This window comes from Magnolia sinica, chromosome 4, assembly GCF_029962835.1.
Source record: "Magnolia sinica isolate HGM2019 chromosome 4, MsV1, whole genome shotgun sequence".
Taxonomy (NCBI): Eukaryota; Viridiplantae; Streptophyta; class Magnoliopsida; order Magnoliales; family Magnoliaceae; genus Magnolia; species Magnolia sinica.
This window is the reverse complement of record NC_080576.1, coordinates 61,918,398-61,937,930: the sequence shown is the minus strand read 5'-3', so window position 1 is coordinate 61,937,930 and position 19,533 is coordinate 61,918,398. Positions and strand designations below refer to the sequence as shown.

At 37.4% G+C, this 19,533-nt stretch overlaps 2 protein-coding genes and 1 long non-coding RNA gene across 5 annotated transcripts; all 3 read right to left on the bottom strand.

The window, feature by feature from the left end:
• Positions 1–5,572: 5,572 nt before the first annotated feature.
• LOC131243154 (uncharacterized) lies at positions 5,573–9,790 on the bottom strand. Of its 3 annotated transcripts, XM_058242287.1 has the most exons (4): positions 8,973–9,790; positions 7,072–7,212; positions 6,231–6,299; positions 5,573–5,917 (listed from the first exon to the last, which is right to left on the bottom strand). In XM_058242287.1, the coding sequence occupies exons 1-4, from the start codon at positions 9,121–9,123 to the stop codon at positions 5,895–5,897; spliced, it is 384 nt and encodes a 127-aa protein (XP_058098270.1). In that variant the 5' UTR covers positions 9,124–9,790; the 3' UTR covers positions 5,573–5,894. The 3 variants fall into 3 exon arrangements, with proteins under 3 accessions (XP_058098270.1, XP_058098267.1, XP_058098269.1); XM_058242286.1 differs by lacking the exon at positions 5,573–5,917 and having other exon boundaries at positions 6,077–6,299; XM_058242284.1 differs by lacking the exons at positions 7,072–7,212; positions 8,973–9,790 and having other exon boundaries at positions 6,242–7,004.
• A 6,010-nt stretch (positions 9,791–15,800) lies between these two features.
• Positions 15,801–16,278, bottom strand: LOC131243155 (uncharacterized). The gene is made up of 3 exons (XR_009169904.1): positions 16,176–16,278; positions 16,003–16,062; positions 15,801–15,868 (listed from the first exon to the last, which is right to left on the bottom strand). It is a non-coding gene; the product is annotated as an uncharacterized LOC131243155 (long non-coding RNA).
• A 1,478-nt stretch (positions 16,279–17,756) lies between these two features.
• On the bottom strand, positions 17,757–18,881 carry LOC131244516 (serine/threonine-protein kinase WNK1-like). The gene is made up of 4 exons (XM_058244071.1): positions 18,678–18,881; positions 18,498–18,535; positions 18,166–18,393; positions 17,757–18,055 (listed from the first exon to the last, which is right to left on the bottom strand). The coding sequence occupies exons 1-4, from the start codon at positions 18,747–18,749 to the stop codon at positions 17,791–17,793; spliced, it is 603 nt and encodes a 200-aa protein (XP_058100054.1). The 5' UTR covers positions 18,750–18,881; the 3' UTR covers positions 17,757–17,790.
• Between the last annotated feature and the right edge of the window lie 652 nt (positions 18,882–19,533).

Below are 19,533 nucleotides of genomic sequence, written 5' to 3'. Positions count from 1 at the left end.
TCTAGGACATCCCAACCTATCTCCTTAGTCGAGCAGTTGAGTTCCTTTCATTAAGGTTTGTGGTCCCTCCAGCTTACTGGTGGGATGTCGAGCTCAACCTTATCTCCTTTTAGACTTCGATGCTAAAGGTTGGATCTGGGGTTTTTGTTATTGCATGGCTCGGTCGAGCGCGTAAGGTTCCAACCTAACCTTTTTCTATTGGTCGGTCTGCTCCCCCATAACAGTGCCTACACATGGACCTATAGATGGGCTACGAGCATCAACACATACATGTAGGGTGGATTCTTTGCCAACGGGCAGCATGGATAAGATGGATCTCGCGGTCCACTAGACATCAATGGTACATTTTTACCACAAGGTGGCCCAAAAGTTTGGGTGGTCAAATACGTAACTGTGGGTCTTATACTGCCCAAAAAATCGGGATGGACAGTGTGGTTAAATACATATGTCATGTGGGCCACACGGTCCAGTGGCCCACCACTCAGGTAGGATGACAAATAAACATCATGGTAAGCACTAGGAAGGCTTTAACATTAGGTGCAACCCATTGCTTGCAATGGTGGGACCCACCAGGATGGACAGACGGTGGACGAAGTGGCTTAACACCTACATCAAAGTGGACCATAGGATGATTTCAGCTGAAAAATTCAATCCTCAATGTTTTCTATAGTGTGTAGCTCACCGAGATGGGGAAAGTGGATAGATGAGATAGATATACAATACATGCAAGAGGTGGGCCCACATTGGTCAGATCAGATGGTCAGCAGGGATAAAACACATACACCACTTGGGTCCCACCCGCCAGTGTGGGTGTAAGCCTTACACATATGGTGGGGGCCACAAACATGTCTCACATGTGACTTGTGAGATGGAGCCCATGTGAAATAACCCTGCAACCCAAATAGGGGCTGGGAAAATCAGAGGACGATGCCAATTTTGGTGAGCCAGGAAGGTTCAAATGGTGGACATTTCAGTCCTCACTAGTTCCTTGGTGTGGTCCACTTGTGATGGGCCCCACACAATTTAGATCAAGCTGATGTTTGTGCTTTCCCTTTAGCTACTTCTGTGTAACCTTATCAACATAACAAATAAACTGACGGTGGGCCCTAAAACAATCTCAATGGTGGACATCATTTCCCCATTTCCCCACATATTTCTGTTGTGGGGCCCACTTGCTAGACCCCTAGTTTTGTGCGATTTTGGGCTTACACCCACTACACCAAAAACGTCATTTAGGAACGGTTTTAAACCGTTCTTAAAAGAGGCGTCGCAAAAAATGAACGGTTCAATACTGTATCTAGTACCATTTCAAAGTTTAGGAACAGACTCCTAGGAAAGGTTTTGGCAAATGGTAAATTTTGAATCTTAGGAACTAAATTTTAGGAACGGTTTTAAACCGTTCTTAATGTTGCCAACGTGTTCAGATTAAATTTTAGGAATGGTATTTTTCATTATTTCCGAATGGCTAATAAAAGTTGTACATTTGTTTTTATGTTTAAAATCCAAAAAATATTATATACAATTTAAAATTAATACTGAACAAATATGGTACAACTTTCTAATAAAAATTATATATATTTACAACAATAAGTTTACAATTGCCCGAATACATTAAAAATAAATAAAAACTCCTCTATGATGTGCTCCACTCCTATAGAAAACACAAGGGGACCTGCAATGACACTGAAAGATGCACCAGTTCATCAAAGTTTAGAGCTCTAGATAAAGATGCAACCATGAATAAATTACTAGAAAAAATACCAAATTATTTTTTGATTCTGCAGAAGTAGTGGATTATCGCATTCTCACAAATAGTTCTTGGATGAAAGTAGTATCATCCTCCAATGAAGGAACAACCTGACTTAAAATAGCATATTAAAAATTCAAACTAGAAGAAACCACCTTATCTTGGAATGCATAAGAATGGAAGTCGAGGATCTCACTTCCACTGTTCCACATTATTTGCATGAATGATGGAATTGAGAAATGAAGCTGCAGCTTCATTTGGTAGTCTTGGAAAAATTACATCAAAAAATTAGAGTGAATATGATAAGAATACCACTACTAGTACAAACAAGTAAATGATCATGCAGCCCAAAGCTTCAAGTAAAAGCTCCCAAACCTTTATACATCCGACTCCAAGTATTGATGAATCTTCGACAATACAATTGTGTCTTTAATGAGATGGCCTATAAAAGACAGAGAGAGAGAGAGAGAGATAAAATTATAGTAGAAGATTGAAAGAGATTATATGCTCCCTGATGGTATTCATCTCTCAATAGAAGGGAAATTTTATGACGCACTACCTCCTTAAAAATCACATGATCTTTTAGAAAAGCACGGTGTTGTTGGACTTGAGGAACATCAGGACAATCTATAAAACATAGAAATGGAAACCGAATGTTGCGATCACATAGAAAAAAACCAAAAACATTAAAGATTAAATATTTGATGTTAAATACTCATATTTATAAATATTTATCTCTAGGAGGAATCTAGAGTCCTAAGTTGATGGTATTACAAGAATGCCATCATATAAATCATCTCTTAACAACTAGAAAATTACAAGAACACCAAAATGAAAAACGGACAAATAAAAAGCCATTTTCAAAAACTTCTCAAAAAAAAAAAAAAAAAAACACTTTAGTTTCTTGTACTGTATATAGCAGTTGTTTGCATGTATTTAATTTGGATCCTGCTAGGGTTCATCATATCAAGGTTGCCCACAATCTTATTCACTTTCGATTCTTGATGTCTTTCTTCTGCATATGTACAAGAAGTTTAAATTGCCTTTGTTTTATAATCCAGGTTATGCATACACACGACTCGTATCCCATGCTATGGAGAAGGCTTTGAAGGTATGCTTAGCTTCATCTTAGTTCTAAGATGTGGTTTCTTTCTTGTTTTCTTTGGAAGAAAATAGATTTAATTTTAGAACTGATCACCTCTACCCAGTTGTACATTAAAAATACAACCCTTTCACAGTGATATTTTCAAGGACAGCTAGAAACCAAAATTCAAAAGACAAAAGAAGAAGAAGAAGAAGAAGAAGACTTATAGCATGCTTACATATAGTAGGTGATTTGTCATCATTAGGTATATAGAACTAAAGAAGAATGATCACCTGCAACCTGTTGTATGTTACAACAACTTCGCTTGCCTTCTGAATTTGAATTTTTCACCCACCTTTGAAAATACAAGGTACTTACAATGGCTAAATCTTTTTAGAGAAGGGTTTTAGGTTAAGTTAACATACAACCAATTGTCTAAAACTAGACACGGGAATTCAATGTATGGTCTATCATCCACCGTTAATGTTCTGAAGGGGTCTGGATACAATCCACCATAGCATGTCTAAATCAAAATCTCACAAAAATGGACGGTTATGCTGGATAATGTACTGTACCGAGTAGTATGAATAAAGAGCCTCACCTGAGATCGAGCCCTTTGAAGCTCCTGTTCGATCTAAGTTAGCTTAATCCTACTAGACTCTAGCCGCTGAACATAAGCCTGTTGAAGATGAAAATAATAATAAAGAGAATTTAGACCACTCAATTTCAGATTTTGATTTTTCTAGAGTAGATTAAGGAGAATTGAAGTTGGAAAATTGACTTTTTTTTCTTTTTTGATTTGCTTGGTTGACCTTTTTCCTTAGCCAGCTTTTCTGAGCTGCCTCTCTATTATGAGCAAGTCTTATCAATGTCTGCACAAATACAAAATCAACATATATGTATGAAATTCTTTCCAAAGAGAACAGACAATTACACCTTGCAAAGAAATAGGAAAAAAAAGGAAGTAAAAGAAAGGTCATTTACCTTGGGATCTGGTGTTTTGGGTCCATGCTTCGAACTAGATGTTGGGCCCTTTCTGCGTACTTCACGCCGCTAAAGAACAAAGAACAAAGAAAAAGACAACATGTGCACGGTTGCAGCCTTGTTCGGGCAAGGAGATTTTATGGTTATTATTCCACAGAGGAGCTATTTGTAAAGATCTACCTGTATCCACATCCTTAGTCTGGTTTGAGGCTAGTCACCTCAATACATGATTGCACTGAAGGTTTACAATTCAATTCACTTGTAAATCCAAACGTAACTTAGTTTATATTTGTATGGATACTTGCAATTCAGATAATGTAGCTGATGCAATTGCCAATCACAATTTATAGGTCCCGTTTTGGACGACAGAGTCGAGTGTGAATTTTATCTGCCATGTGGTTGGTTGGTATGATTTATCATCTTTCTTCCTGCAATGTATGCATAAAATCATGGTTATAACTACATTCACATTATCCAAAATCACAAATGCAATAAGTTCATCATAACATCATGCATATGGATCAGCAATTTATAGCACAACCTTCTAGTACATTTTGGAATGTCCGTCTTTCTGCAATTTTCACATGCTAATTATTTGATGCCCTACCTTATGAGGAAAACCTCAGCTTCAATGGTGTTTGCCAGACCTAGCGGCCTTACATAAGATACCTTCAAGGCACCCTAGAAGACATGAAAATCCATATATTGGAATAAATACACTACCATTTTATCTCCTTGCATTCAAAGCATTTCAAAAATTTAACCAAAAACAGATCAGTAAATATTCATTTCCATAGCCTATGAAAACTACCCAAAAACCGTATCAACATGGAACTATGAAGATGCATATACAAAAGGCAGTTGCAAAGCATTAAACCGCACACATAAAGATCTGAATGACATGAATATCAGGCAATACACCTTGCAATCACATACTATACTCTTTTTCTTTGTACCCTACCAAACAAACATGCATAAAATGGTAGTTAAAGACCTATGGCTACGTTTTAGTCCGTAGCATGACCGTAGTCCTGGGTGCCATAGCAATAGGTCTAAAACCTATGGCTACGGTTTTAATCCGTAGCGATAGATTACAATAGCTACATACATAATCCGTAGAGAGCATTTCTGTAGCTAAAAATACCTACACCTACCGATAGTATTTGTAGTTAAAAGTAGTGTTGGATTCGTAGTAATATGCCGAATTTAATAACAGCTATGGTTATCAGATTCTAGCAACAGCCAATATCCGTAACCATTGCCTACATTTAAAAATATATATATAATCATTCATTCATTCAATTACCACCTACATAATCTTCATTCATTCATTCATTAATGAATTAATTACAATCCTTCATTCAATCAATTACAATTACAATTACAATAATGCTGAAAATACAAATCTTGGTGAGTCTGTGTGCACTTGCATATGGCCAAGTGCATCCTTCATCCACCATAGATAGAAAATGGATGCGAGTATTAGTAGTCCACTTGCACATCCTACAGCTATACCGATAACTTCTCTTGTGAAGAATTGAAATGCAGAAAATTTGTAAATTGAAGGGAAATTCTTTCCTTTCGAAAATTTTGAAACCTATTATCACTCCAATATTATTTACTTTTTCAATCCAATTCAATATATCAATTCAAATGCAGAAATTTTCCAAGAAAGGAAAAACATAAAGTTGAAAACTCGGAAAGAAATTCCACTGTTGTTCATGTCTTACCTTTCTTCTCCCCAAATCACATCACTTGTAAGATTGGAACAATGAGGGAAGTGCCTAGAATCCTGGCAATGACAACGGCATCACAAAAGTATTAATTTAAGGGCCCACAATAGATTTATCTATCACCACAGGAATTGTAGCCAGTGGCACCATATCCTATCAAAACCTGCCACATAAAACAACTTTAACCTGACTTCATTCATGTCAGCTGTAATGGAAAGTGAACATTGGGTTAATATTTCAGAGATAGAGGTCCAACAAACCGATCAAACCTTGAAGTTATGCCATAGAAGAGACATCATATCCTATCTCACTATTTTCCACATATAATATTTCTGCTGGTTCAAGATCAGGGACCACAGTTGCCAAATCCTGCACAATAATATTGAGAACAGACAAATTCTTATAAGACCCTCAGCATCAATCCAATATAATATTCCTGACACAACCTTCAAACCATAATCACTTTTTTTATAAAAAAAATAAAAATAAATAGATGGCTGATGGTCTTCTTTTTTTCTTTTTTTTTTTTTTCAAGGAAAGGTGGATAATTCCACCTGAATTTTATTTATGTGAAACTGGAATGAACAAATATAATCACCTATAACATCAAAGGATCAAGTATTTTAAAACAATTCCAAGATTAACTTTTCATTTCTTCGACGCAACAAAAAGGAATGGTTACCATATGGGTACCTTGCAACATGTATGTATCTTGGAGTTAAGCAAGCTACGAACATAGATGTTGAATAGTCTGAAAAAGAGAAGAAAAGATATGAAAACCATCATCTTGAATAAAATTCTGTTAGCAATATAAAGATGGAAATGGGCATGGAGCTTCAAAACATTTTGTTGATTCTCCCTTGCTAATGGAAAATCAGTAACTGCATTGCTAGAAAAACATGAAAGAACAACACCAAGAAATCCCTTTGAGAAAGAAGAAGAAAATGCATGCACGCATGCAACTAGCTCGAGCAAGTAGTTAGTATATGGCAGACCATTCCTTCCATCTACAAAGTAAGTTGGCCACCCCATTGTTGCTTCAACTTAGTTAAAAGGCTTCGTTCATGGTCAACATTCGTGCTCCTGTCAAACAACAGCCTACAAGAAAGCTTTTTCCTGCAATGAAACCATCATGATTATCTAGTTTGATAAGAATTATTTATAGACAAGCAAATTTGATAACTTACAATCCCATCGTTATGGTTTGTTTGGTTGCTTAAATAAAATGAATTGCAATATCTCAAATCATTTTTCAGTGAAATGAACTACGTGGAATGAGCCCCAATGCACTCAAAACAAGAGATTAGCCCCTAAATTGCCTTCGGAGCTAGGTTGCCTGCAACATCCTTATTGCAGAAGACTTCAAAAGATTCTTTGAGTGCCTTCAAAATGACCCATAATATGTAAGTAAACAGAAAAAGAAAAAGTAGAGAGAGAGAGAGAGAGAGAGAGAGAGAGAACTCTCTTAGAAATAATATTAGCAAATTGGTTTCTAATTTTTGTGTTGAGAATCTCCCACTGACCTTTTTCCTTGACTGCTCTCCACAGAGAATAGATGAATAGGCCCAAGCAAAAACCCCCTATAACGGTGATTAGTGTGACCATTGAATGCAAGCTTCTCTTCTTATCCATAGAACGTAGGCCATCCGTGGAACCTTGGCTATCTGATGGAGAATAGATCAAACTTATGGTTAAGAAAAGAAAATAGCAGTTCTTAACTTCATATTCAGCACCAAAAATTGTTAAAGATTGGATAACTTGAATCTTCCAATCAAGAAAAGTGGTCGAGGCATAGTCCATTTGCTTTTGAGACCATGAGATACGAGACAACCTTTTCTTGGGTGGAGTAGTATCAAAATATACCCATTCCATGCAAGTGGGGTGTAATGTTCCCTCGTTCAGATTGTTGGCATGATGGTTGTAGATGTGAAATTTTTACATCGGTCAAAAACATACAAAAACCCATGGAAAGTGAACAAAACATATTCCATATGGGCCTTTTCCTTGCGATATTTTCTCCTAATGGTTTATTGAATGGCCAGTAGTTGAAGATCAGTCAGGATATTCCTCTCTGGAGTATATTTGGGTCTTTTGAAGTTCTCCTAAGTAAATTCAATTTGTGGTCTCTTCCTTTCTTTGTCTATATCTTTAGTCCATTCTTTATTTGGTTAACCAAGGTCTTTGGGCTTGAATGACTATGATTTGAGAGAACATAGATTCTATGATCATCAGACAGGAAAACAGATTACCCAAGTTTCTCCACATATCAGCTATCATTGAAATGTAAAAAATAAATTAGTGTTACTATGAGATTGAGATGCTCTTTAATGTCAACACAACCAAATGGGGGGATTGCGATATCCATGTTAGGAAGTGAAGACAACAGAAGAAATGTCAATATCGGAGTGATAAGAGTCAATAGACCATTGGCAAGCCATTTTCTAAGGCAAGGCCGTTTACTACCATTTCCAAATGGCAGTGACTCATCCAGCACAAATGTTGCCTATTATGAAAACCAGGCAACAGAATGAAAGCAGCAGAATAAATGTCAACATTGATGTGGAAGCAGTCGACCCCAAAAAGAATGCTTCACATGTACAGAATATTGAAAGCAACAACAGTTTGCTTATTGTGATATCCATGCAAGGAAGTGAAAACAACAGAAGAATGTCAATAAAAACTGATAAGAGTCAATAGACCATTGGCAAGCCATTTTCTAAGGCCAGGACATTTACTACCATTTCCAAGTGGTGGTGACTCATCCATCACAACTGCCGCCTATTGTGAAAACCAGGCAACAGGATGAAAACAACGGAGTAAATGTTAACATTGATGTGGATGCAGTCAACCATGAACAAGTCAATTTTTGAGACAAGATGGTTCCCCACCATATGTTAAACAGTGGTGACTCAGCCACCATCCAGATTGCCTGTCCCGTTGTGGATGGAACATAATCTGAAAATTATAAAGACAATCCTCACAACCCAATTGGTGGCACCATCTAATTAATAGCTAAAATAAGTTGGTCAGGGTTCCAAATACAATGGCAAACTTACATGGTTAAGATCTCATCCAATGAGTGTGATTTTTGGACTGTACTCTATCCCTAATAAGGCATGTGATGTGGATGATTGTCACAGACGTGTGTCCCCATGTGTGGTGATGAATCACCACCACTTACAAATGGTGGTGATATGTAAACTGTACGTACAGCCCATTGTTTATTGATTCCATCCAGCTTAAGGAAATATTTAGAAGGGTTATGTTTTGTACATTATCCAGCAATAACTACCACAACCAAATCAAAATCTAACGCAAAGTTTTGAACAACCTTATGCTGTATGCACTAAGCATTAAAGGTTCCTTGTACGTCAGTAAGCTTTTTCAAAAGTATCTAAGAAAGAATTTGAGTAATATGACTTACCTGAAGGATACGTAGAAACATTCTGCTTTGGGTCATAGCTCCCGAACAGGAGCAAGTCATGAGAAGACCACCTCTTTTCATAATTTGCATTGCTAAAGAGTTCAAACTTCTGAACATACCAGATGCACTTTGTAGAACCTGAAAGGAACATTTGACGCAATAAGTACCAAAAAATTAATTAAATTTGTCCTTTGAAATATATTGACGAAAAAGTTGATATTTTTTAAGTTCCTTTGTTTATAAAAAGTCTTTTAAGGCTTTCTCAAACTCCAAATTCTGCACTTCGGGAAAAATCAAAGTTCTATTTCTGAGAAGGCCAAAACTAGAATTAATAAAAGAAAATCCTCATAAGGTACCTTATACACAATACAACCCAATTCCTAGATCTGTTTCTTTCATTATTTGAGTCCATAAGCATACACAGGCTCTAGAAGCAAGCATGGGAATTTAAGGTAGGAAATGTGCATGTATTTGAGTTGATCCGGTGCCTCTAGAGGCACGGGATTCACTGCACCTCCACATTGTTATATACACATGACATAAGTCAACGAGATCCACACATATATTCAATGGGTTCAATAGTGAATGGGCCAAAATCAAAGAGGTCATTATATATATATATAAACTTATAACTGGAAATTTAACTTGTTGATTGTAGTCAATGTTGATTGTAATTAACCCACAAGTTGATTACAATCAACCTAAGTACTAGAAGGGTCCCTACTCCCTACTCATGGCTCAGTGGTAAACTCACAAGAGTTTCAATACCGAGGTCATAGTCTATTACATTGTGCATGTGGGATCGTTGGTTACATGATGGAGCAATGAGCAGAAATTTTTTCATCACCTGTGCACATAATACACCTATTGGGAATGGCCAACCTCAGCCCTTCACTCTGTCTAATGTCAGAATTTTTCGACATATTGTTAGCCATATAAATGCTGATACTCTTGGCAGAGATGGGGATTTCCACAAGAGCTTTGCAAACCTTGATGTGGGATCGTTGGTTGCATGATAGATGAAAGATTTTGCCGAAAAATTGTAGGATTTCTCCCATCTCCAGACCCTTTCATCTTCTTCCAACAGCGATAGACGAACATTCTGCAATAGGGTCAAAAGAGAAGCAGAGCAATAATTTCCTCATTCCATCATATTTATTCTCAACACAATGTCCTTAAGAGCTGATAATATCCTGACTGATCAGTATCCTCATTCCATCAGTCAGGGAATGAGTTAATTAATCAGTATACTAACCATGACCTGATGTATCAAGAGCCGATAATTTGTGTGCAGGGAAGAATTGCATCATCCTCAAGTCTTTAAGTTTGAGAAGTGGGACCTGTATGATCCAGACATGACCGGATGGATCCTACTATTGACTAGAGATTCCTCAAAACATCTTCCCAATCAAACTTATAAGACCATTCTAACATTGTCCAGACAATAGATTGATAAGAATCAAATCCAAAAATGGACCATATTCAAGTATAAGAGAAGGGATGAAAGATTTGATATAGCTTCTAATCTGGGAGATTTTAGGGGCATGATCTATCCACATTGAAGCCAAACAAGTCAACCAAATCCATATCATAGCTATTTCACTTGAGGATCATACAATATTTCTCCTGTGTGGGTGTAAGTAATGTTAGCTGTAGACTAAAAAAACTCACCAGGGGTGTAATTTCCAATCAATGAATCCCCGGTAAAATTCACATTGTAAATGCACCTGTCCCATCCAATCACTGACTTATCAGATGAACATGTTGAATTTGAGAGTTAGCATAACATAAGGAAGAACTCCGCCATCTGAACCCTAGCAAATGTACAGTTCACTGAGTCACTAGATTCCATAGATGTTGAGCCCAAGGCTCAGTGATCTAACATCCAAACCATGGAGCTCACCATGGATGGTGGCAGAGGCCCCATGAATCAGCCAAGTAAGAAGATCCTACTTGCAACAATGCCTTAACAGGTAGTTGAGAAAAGAAAAATAAAAATGTAGAGTCTACATTTGCCAGAATATAAGCCAAGGATCAAACAGTTGAGATCTTTCCATACAGGATATCAGAGAATCACCCACAATGGTAATGCCACTAAATTTTCCATTTGAATTCCCCAAACCGTGGGCCCCACATCAACAGAATCATGCACCCTAGCTAAATCATGACAAACAACCTCATGCAAAACTCCATTCTTCTTTTATTTCCCCATTTCACATCCTTAAAATTCAAAAATAAATGCTAAATACTATCAATTCATTCTCATATATAGATATTGTAATATAGAGCAATGATCCTGTATGAATTATTCTTGCCTTTTCTCTGTGGGGCCAGGTGGACCGAAGCACGATCATGGGGGAACATTTGATAGAAGGGCCCACCTTGGATTGCTCATAACTTAGTATTACCCTGATTGTTTATCAAAGACATCCAATTACAGAACATTTTTACTCTCCACATCCATTTCACATCCCCTTTATCAGACGGCATTGATCACCCCATCATGGTGATTTCAGGGCACTTGCAGACCAAGATGGACCCCATTACAGACCATAACTGGGACCCACAAAGGAACTTTTCTACTGAATTATTGCAGTCGTCAAATAATGAAGTTGGATTACATTTCTCCCTTTCTTACCACTGCAACAAACACCTGGCCTTCATGGCCCAAGTACAATGTGTCAGACAATGCTCGACTCAAATTACCATCATTTTCCATTTGGGTGGGCCCCAAATTTCAGTAATCGAAACCACTGATCAGGTGGGCCACATTGTGGGTGTGAGCAAGACAGAAAATCTCGTCCAGCACACAATTTCTAACCATTCAATTGCCAACTTATTTTCTCGCTGTATACCGACTGTTAGGTGTATTTTCTTTCCGATCATCCATTTGCTAGCTGATTATAGGTGGCTAGGATCATCTGAAATGTGGGGATTTCCTGCTGAATTGAAGGTGGGTCCCACAGAAGTGCTGGTACTGAGGATTGTACAAAAAAAAAGATCCAACAACAGAATGGAACGTTGGAATTCAGAAGCCTGAACTGCCATCTCATACTCCTGCTGTTGGCGACCTCCCACTGCCTTCCCCGATCAAGCCTGCAGCACCATCAACATTATCATTCCACTCTACTTCCTTCTCCTTCTTTTCTCAGCAATACCCAAAGACATCCAGTAGGAGGTCTCAAATTATCCGATTGGTTTAGTTCTGGAAAGCTATTTCCTATCCAAAATGAAGCCCTTGTATGAAGGGTCAGAATCTTGGACGCGTGCATTTTCCTTCCAAACCAAAGTTGAGGTATGATTCTGCACAGCAAAATGAATATAGTGCCTCCCGAACCAAGTCCACGTGAGCAGCATCATTGGTTCGGTGATCCAGGCTGCCCATCCGATGGATCCCACTATGAATCTGGGAAATCCTAACGGCTGAGATTAATCAAGATTATGGGCTGATATTAGTTATTGGTTTTTCCCATTCTTCGATCTTTTTGCTATATGTAAACATACTACACAAAAGAGTCTATTCTTTTTGCTGAAATGTTTCATGGTTTTTCGACATTCTACTACGAGTCAAAATCCAATTCAATTCAATGGCGCATCCAAACGCAACAGATTTCAGAAATAGAGAGAGAGAGAGAGAGAGAGAGAGAGAGAGAGAGAGAGAGGTTCGGAAACAGAGAGAGGGGTGTTGAAGTGATAAATGTCCCTTGATATACATTGATACACCACACTCTGACAGCTTGAGCTTTTGGAGTGAATGGTTGTTTGACATGGAATCAAAGCGGAAGGTCCTATGTTCAAATCTCGAGAGCAGTAAATATGCCTCGCTAATATATTATTCTCCCATGGGGGGTCAGGAAAAATCAGGTCCGGCCCAGGGACCGGGAAATTAAGCCCGGCCTATTTATGGTGTGAGTTTCCCTCCACCTTCGTCAATATGTTCCCATGCGGAGTTCCCACCTTGCACGTGCGAGGGGGTGTTGAAGTGATAAATGTCCCTTGATATACATTGATACACCACACTCTGACAGCTTGAGCTTTTGGAGTGAATGGTTGTTTGACAAGGGGAATGTGGACAAGAGACAGGGAGAGGGTGAGGGAGAGAGGGTGATTGAGAGAGGGCGAGGGAAAGGGAGAGGCTGAGTGAGAGAGAGAGAGAGAGAGAGGGTGAGGGAGCTTGGGAGATAGAGAGAGGGCAATGGAAATGGGGTTTTGGGAGCTCTACGCGCAGGAGAAAAGGGTGGGCAGATTTGGATTTCATTTTGGGGGAGGGGCGCATGACAGATGGCCCAAGCCGTGGATTTTAGGACCGTGGGGTCCACCATGATGTATGTTATTTATCCACTCTGTCCATTAATTTTAAAGTATTATTTCAAGGGTTGATGCAAAAAATGAGTCAGATCGAAGCTGTAAGAAGACCACACAACATATTAACAATAGAAATTTAATTTTTATTATTTCTTATGGTGTGGTCCACTTAGACCTTTAATCTACATAATTTTTGGGCTTGTCCACTGAAATTATATATTATAATTGATGGACAGCTTAGATCAAACACATATATTCCAATGGGCCCCATAGAGCCCCTTAAGCACCATCAATATCTAATAAGGATCTGGTGAGGATGTAGGTTTTAGCTACGGATCAATTAGGTTTTAGCGACGGATTAAATATGCAGCATAATTACTACAGATTTAATCTGTAGCCAAAAACTTTCAAAGTCCGTAGACTTTGCTCAATTTTTTGGTAGTGTTAAGAACACTCTTACAAACAGTAAATTTTTAGAAACAAACTTTTAGGAACAGTTTTAGACCGTTCTTAATGTTGCCAACGGTCAAAACGATATTTTTCATTATTTCCGAATGGCTAATAAAAGCTGTACATTAGTTTTTATATTTAAAAACCAAAGAAATTGTATACATTTTAAAATTAATATTGAACAAATATGGTACAACTTTATAATAAAAATTATATATATTTACAATAATAAGTTTACAATTGCTCGAATACATTAAAAAATAAATAAATAATCCTCCATGATGTGCTCCACTCCTACAGAAAACACAAGGGGACCTGCAATGACACTCTGAAAGATGCACCCGTTCATCGAAGTTTAGAGCCCTAGATAAAGATGCAACCATGAATAAATTACTAGAAAAAATACCAAATTATTTTTCAATTCTGCAGAAGTAGCGGATTATCGCATTCTCACAAATAGTTCTTGGATGAAAGTAGTATCATCCTCCAATGAAGGAACAACCTGACTTAAAATAGCATATTAAAAATTCAAACTAGAAGAAACCACCTTATCTTGGAATGCAAAAGAATGAAAGTCGAGGATCTCACTTCCACTGTTCCACATTATTTGCATGAATGATGGAATTGAGAAATGAAGCTGCAGCTTCATTTGGTAGTCTTAACAAAATTACATCAAAAAATTAGAGTGAATATGATAAGAATACCACTACAAGTACAAACAAGTAAATGATCATGCAGCCTAAATCTTCAAGTAAAAGCTCCCAAACCTTTATACATCCAACTCCAAGTATTGATGAATCTTCAACAATACAATTGTGTCTTTAATGAGATGGCCTATAAAAGATAGAGAGAGATAAAATTATAGTAGAAGATTGAAAGAGATTATATGCTCCCTGATGGTATTCATCTCTCAATAGAAGGGAAATTTTATGACACACTACCTCCTTAAAAATCACATGATCTTTTAGAAAAGCACGGTGTTGTTGGACTTGAGGAACATCAGGACAATCTATAAAACATAGAAATGGAAACCGAATGTTGCGATCACATAGAAAAAAACCAAAAACATTAAAAATTAAATATTTGATATTAAATACTCATATTTATAAATATTTATCTCTAGGAGGAATCTAGAGTCCTAAGTTGATGGTATTACAAGAATGCCATCATATATAAATCATCCTTTAACAACTAGAAAATTACAAGAACACCAAAATGAAAAACGGACAAATAAAATGCCATTTTCAGAAACTTCTCAAAAAAAAAAAAAAAAAACACTTTAGTTTCTCGTACTGTATATAGCAGTTGTTTGCATGTATTTAATTTGGATTCTGCTAGGGTTCATCATATCAAGGTTGCCCACAATCTTATTCACTTTCTATTCTTGATGTATTTCTTCTGCATATGTACAAGAAGTTTAAATTGCCTTTGTTTTATAATCCAGGTTATGCATACACACGACTCATATCTCATGTTATGGAGAAGGCTTTGAAGGTATGCTTAGCTTCATCTTTAGTTCTAAGATGTGGTTTCTTTCTTGTTTTCTTTGGAAGAAAATAGATTTAATTTCAGAACTGATCACCTCTACCCAGTTGTACATTAAAAATACAGCCCCTTCACAGTGATATTTTCAAGGACAGCTAGAAACCAAAATTCAGAAGACAAAAGAAGAAGAAGAAGAAGACATGTAGCATGCTTACATATAGTAGGTGATCCATCATCATTTGGTATATAGAACTAAAGAGGAATGATCACCTGCAACCTGTTGTATGTTACAACAACTTTGTTTGCCTTCTGAATTTGAATTTTTCGCCTACCTTTGAAAATACAAGGTACTTACAATGGCTAAATCTTTTTAGAGAAGGGTTTTAGGTTAAGTTAACATACAACCAATTGTCTAAAACTAGACACGGGAATTCAATGTATGGTCTATCATCCACCGTCAATGTTCTGAAGGGATCTGGATACAATCCACTATAGCATGTTTAAATTAGAATCTCACGAAAATGGACGGTTATGCCGGATAATGTATTGTACCAAGTAGTATGAATAAAGAGCCTCACCTGAGATCAAGCCCTTTGAAGCTCCTATTCGATCTGAGTTAGCTTAATCCTACTAGACTCTAGCTGCTAAACATAAGCCTGTTGAAGATGAAAATAATAACAAAGAGAATTTGGACCACTCAATTTCAGATTTTAATTTTTCTAGAGTAGATTAAGGAGAATTGAAGTTGGAAAATTGACTTTTTTTTTCTTTTTTGATTTGCTTGATTGACCTTTTTCCTCAGCCAGCTTTTTCGAGCTGCCTCTCTATTCTGAGCAAGTCTTCTCAATGTCTGCACAAATACAAAATCAACATATATGTATGAAATTCTTTCCAAAGAGAACAGATGATTACACCCTTGCAAAGAAATAGGAAAAAAAAGGAAGAAAAAGAAAGGTCATTTACCTTGGGATCTGGTGTTTTGGGTCCTTCATGCTCCGAACTAGATGTTGGGTCCTTTTTGTGTACTTCACGCTGCCAAAGAACAAAGAACAAAGAAAAAGACAGCATGTGCACGGTTGCAGCCTTGTTCGGGCAAGGAGATTTTATGGTTATTATTCCACAGAGGAGCTATTTGTAAAGATATTCCTGTATCCACATCCGTAGTCTGGTTTGAGGCTAGTCACCTCAATACATGATTACACTGAAGGTTTACAATTCAATTCACTTGTAAATCCAAACGCACCTTAGTTTATATTTATATGCATACTTGCAATTCAGATAATGTAGCTGATGCAATCACCAATCGCAAGTTATAGGTCCCGCTTTGGACGACAGAGTCGAGTGTGAATTTTATCTGCCATGTGGTTGGTTGATATGATTTATCATCTTTCTTCCTGCAATGTAAGCATAAAATCATGGTTATAACTACATTCACATTATCCAAAATCACAAATGCAATAAGTTCATGATAACATCATGCATATGGATCTGCAATTTATAGCACAACCTTCTAGTACATTTTGGAATGTCCATCTTTCTGCAATTTTCACATGCTAATTATCTGATGCTCTACCTTACGAGGAAAACCCCAGCTTCAATGGTGTTTGCCAGACCTAGCAGCCTTACATAAGATACCTTCAAGGCACCCTAGGAGACATGAAAATCCATATATTGGAATAAATACACTGCCATTTTATCTCCTTGCATTCAAAGCATTTCAGAAATTTAACCAAAAACAGATCAGTAAATATTCATTTCCATAGCCTATGAAAAACTACCCAAAAACTATATCAGCATGGAACTATGAAGATGCATATACAAAAGGCAGATGCAAAGCATTAAACCGCACACATAAAGATCTGAATGGCATATCAGGCAATACACGTTGCAATCACATACTATACTCTTTTTCTTTATACCCTACCAAACAAACAGGCATAAAACCTGAAAGCGATTGTGAAGAAAAAGAAAAAGAGGGGGAAAAAAGCACAACTTGTAGACAGGTCGGTTCACTGTAGGAGAAATCGGGCCTTCAACCCATTCACCAGGAAGCACCAACTGAAGTATAGCTTCAAAAAATAGAGAGAGAGAGAGAGAGAGAGAGAGAGAGAGAGAGAGAGAGCAGGAGCAAATGTTTAATGTGGTTAACTGCTCAATGTGTGTTTAATGTGTGGTTAACTGCAGCAAGGAGAAGCCAACTTACCTTTTAGTGCCAAGGCGAGATGAGCAGCAAGTTTCAGAAAGGGCTTAAGCTCATTACGTCCTTCTCCGTCCTCCTTTACCCGGGCTTGGGACCGGCAATGCAAGAAGTTGCATTGGCAGAGTTAAAAAGGGCTTAAGCTCTATTTGGTTTGAGAAAAAAAATTATATTCATAAAGATTGATGTGATGACCAAATGGAGCCTAAGACTTATAACACTAAAAGGTATGATAAGAACTTTTACACTACGAATATGATGACCAAGTGAACACATTTATACCAATTTGTAGTTCAATCATAACCATCTTGTTTGAGGGAGAAGAAGACTCCTAAAGAGTACCGGATGACAACAACACCAGCAGAGAGTTTTGCTATTCTTTCATTGGGAAATCTGATAGAAGCATAAGATGGGCAGGAACTGACCGACGCAATGAGCGGCATAAGATTTTCGGAGGATGGCAGCCAGGCCAAGATCCCCGATCTTGACCTCACCTTGATTACCATTGACAAAGACGTTGTCACACTTGAGATCTCTATGGATCACAGGTGGGTCATGGCTATGCAAATAGAGAAGCCCTTTCAAGATCTGCCTACACCAATGCTTCATTGCCCTTATGTTCACCCTCTTGTGCTTTTGCCTATACCTACCACCACCCAAAACCAATCCAAACGAACCCAACCTAAAAAATAAATAAATAAAATAAAAACTAAAATCAACAACAGCAGTAACAACAACAACAACAAGAAAACTTACTGGCTGAGGGTGCTTGAGGTGAACATCTCAGTGATGAAATTGATGTTTCTGTTAGCAGTATCAACCCAAGAGGTGTAGAACTTCATGATGTTCTTGTGTTTTAAGGTCTCGAGGAGATGGATTTCATAGTAAAGCTTCTCTAGATCTTCAGGGCTCTGTAAGAAGTCATACAGCTTCACCTGGTTCCATGCCACCTCAATTCCTTCATATTCATCAAAGGCTCTGTACCTGCATCAAAACCCACCAACATTAGAGAAAATCGAAAAGTACCCACATGAGAAAAAATAGAAAAATGAAAAAGGTAGGCTGGTGATCTGAGAATAAGAGCATACACTGTCTTGGAAGCTCCTTTTCCAAGGATTTCATTGTACTGTGGCAAGAAAGAAATTCAACCCAATATTCAAAACTCCACCCCAAAAATAAATAAATAAACAAAAAGAAAGAAAGAAAGAAAAAAAATAACAACAACAACAACCACCACAACAAGAAGAGGGAATGAGAATATTGTATACCCTTCCATATCTACCAGTGGGATCAACTTCAACAAAATCAGAATCAAGTTCAGGAGATTTTAGATCCATCATTCTAATATCTCTTTGTCAGGAAATCATGAAAAGATGAAAGAGAAAATGCAGGTCTTCTTGTTTTAATTTCAGAGAGAAAGAAAGAGAGAGGCCTCGATGTGTTCATCAAAGGCCAAGCATTTCCAAGTCATATACAAAGCATCACATGGGTCTTTCTAAAATAAATTGAATGCAGACCTGTTGTTTCATAAAAATCAGCATATATTGCATAATCCACATGAACCAGGTTCTTCTGCGCATACCTTAATAAAATCACAAGACTTGAGAAATTCTCCGTATTCCATCAGCAACTAGTTCAGAAAGAACAAAAAACTCTCATATAACTCCAGACCTTGCTTTCCACAAAATAAATCAAGAAATGGAAGAAACAGAAAAAATAGCAGAATGTTAACCTCTGGTTTTGCTTCCTGATGCCTTCCACGTAAGTTTGAGAGCTGCCTCTCGAGTCTTCCTGACCATGTTGTCCTTAGGCCGATTATTCTTCAAATGCATCTGCTGTTGTTCCAAAGGTCTAATGATCTCTTTGTAAAACCTTTAGTTCAATGAGATCACCAAAAAACCAAAATACATAAAAATACAACAGCAAGATTTTCCAATGTCAGCACATGAGACAAAGAAATACACACAGAATATTACCAACTTACTGTGCGAAACTGCAAACAGATTCTCGTAACAGATACAACAGTAAAACCCATAACACTCAGATAAATAGGAACTATAAAACTCTATATTTATTTGAGTGTTTCTTTCGGTTTACAAATCCATAGGAGCTCAGAAAACAGAA

What these genes read in the sequence shown, in the direction of transcription:
- LOC131244516 (XM_058244071.1), bottom strand. Translation starts at nt 18,749, where the DNA reads ATGATGGATCTAAAATCTCCTGAACTTGATTCTGATTTTGTTGAAGTT. An exon ending in CCACTGGTAGATATGGAAGG is followed by an intron (nt 18,536 to 18,677) that starts GTATACAATATT and finishes TTCTTGCCACAG; the next exon opens with TACAATGAAATCCTTGGAAA. An exon ending in ACCTCAAGCACCCTCAGCCA is followed by an intron (nt 18,056 to 18,165) that starts GTAAGTTTTCTT and finishes GGGTGGTGGTAG; the next exon opens with GTATAGGCAAAAGCACAAGA.
- LOC131243154 (XM_058242284.1), bottom strand. Translation starts at nt 6,580, where the DNA reads ATGGGGTGGCCAACTTACTTTGTAGATGGAAGGAATGGTCTGCCATAT. An exon ending in AGATACATACATGTTGCAAG is followed by an intron (nt 5,918 to 6,241) that starts GTACCCATATGG and finishes ATTATTGTGCAG; the next exon opens with GATTTGGCAACTGTGGTCCC.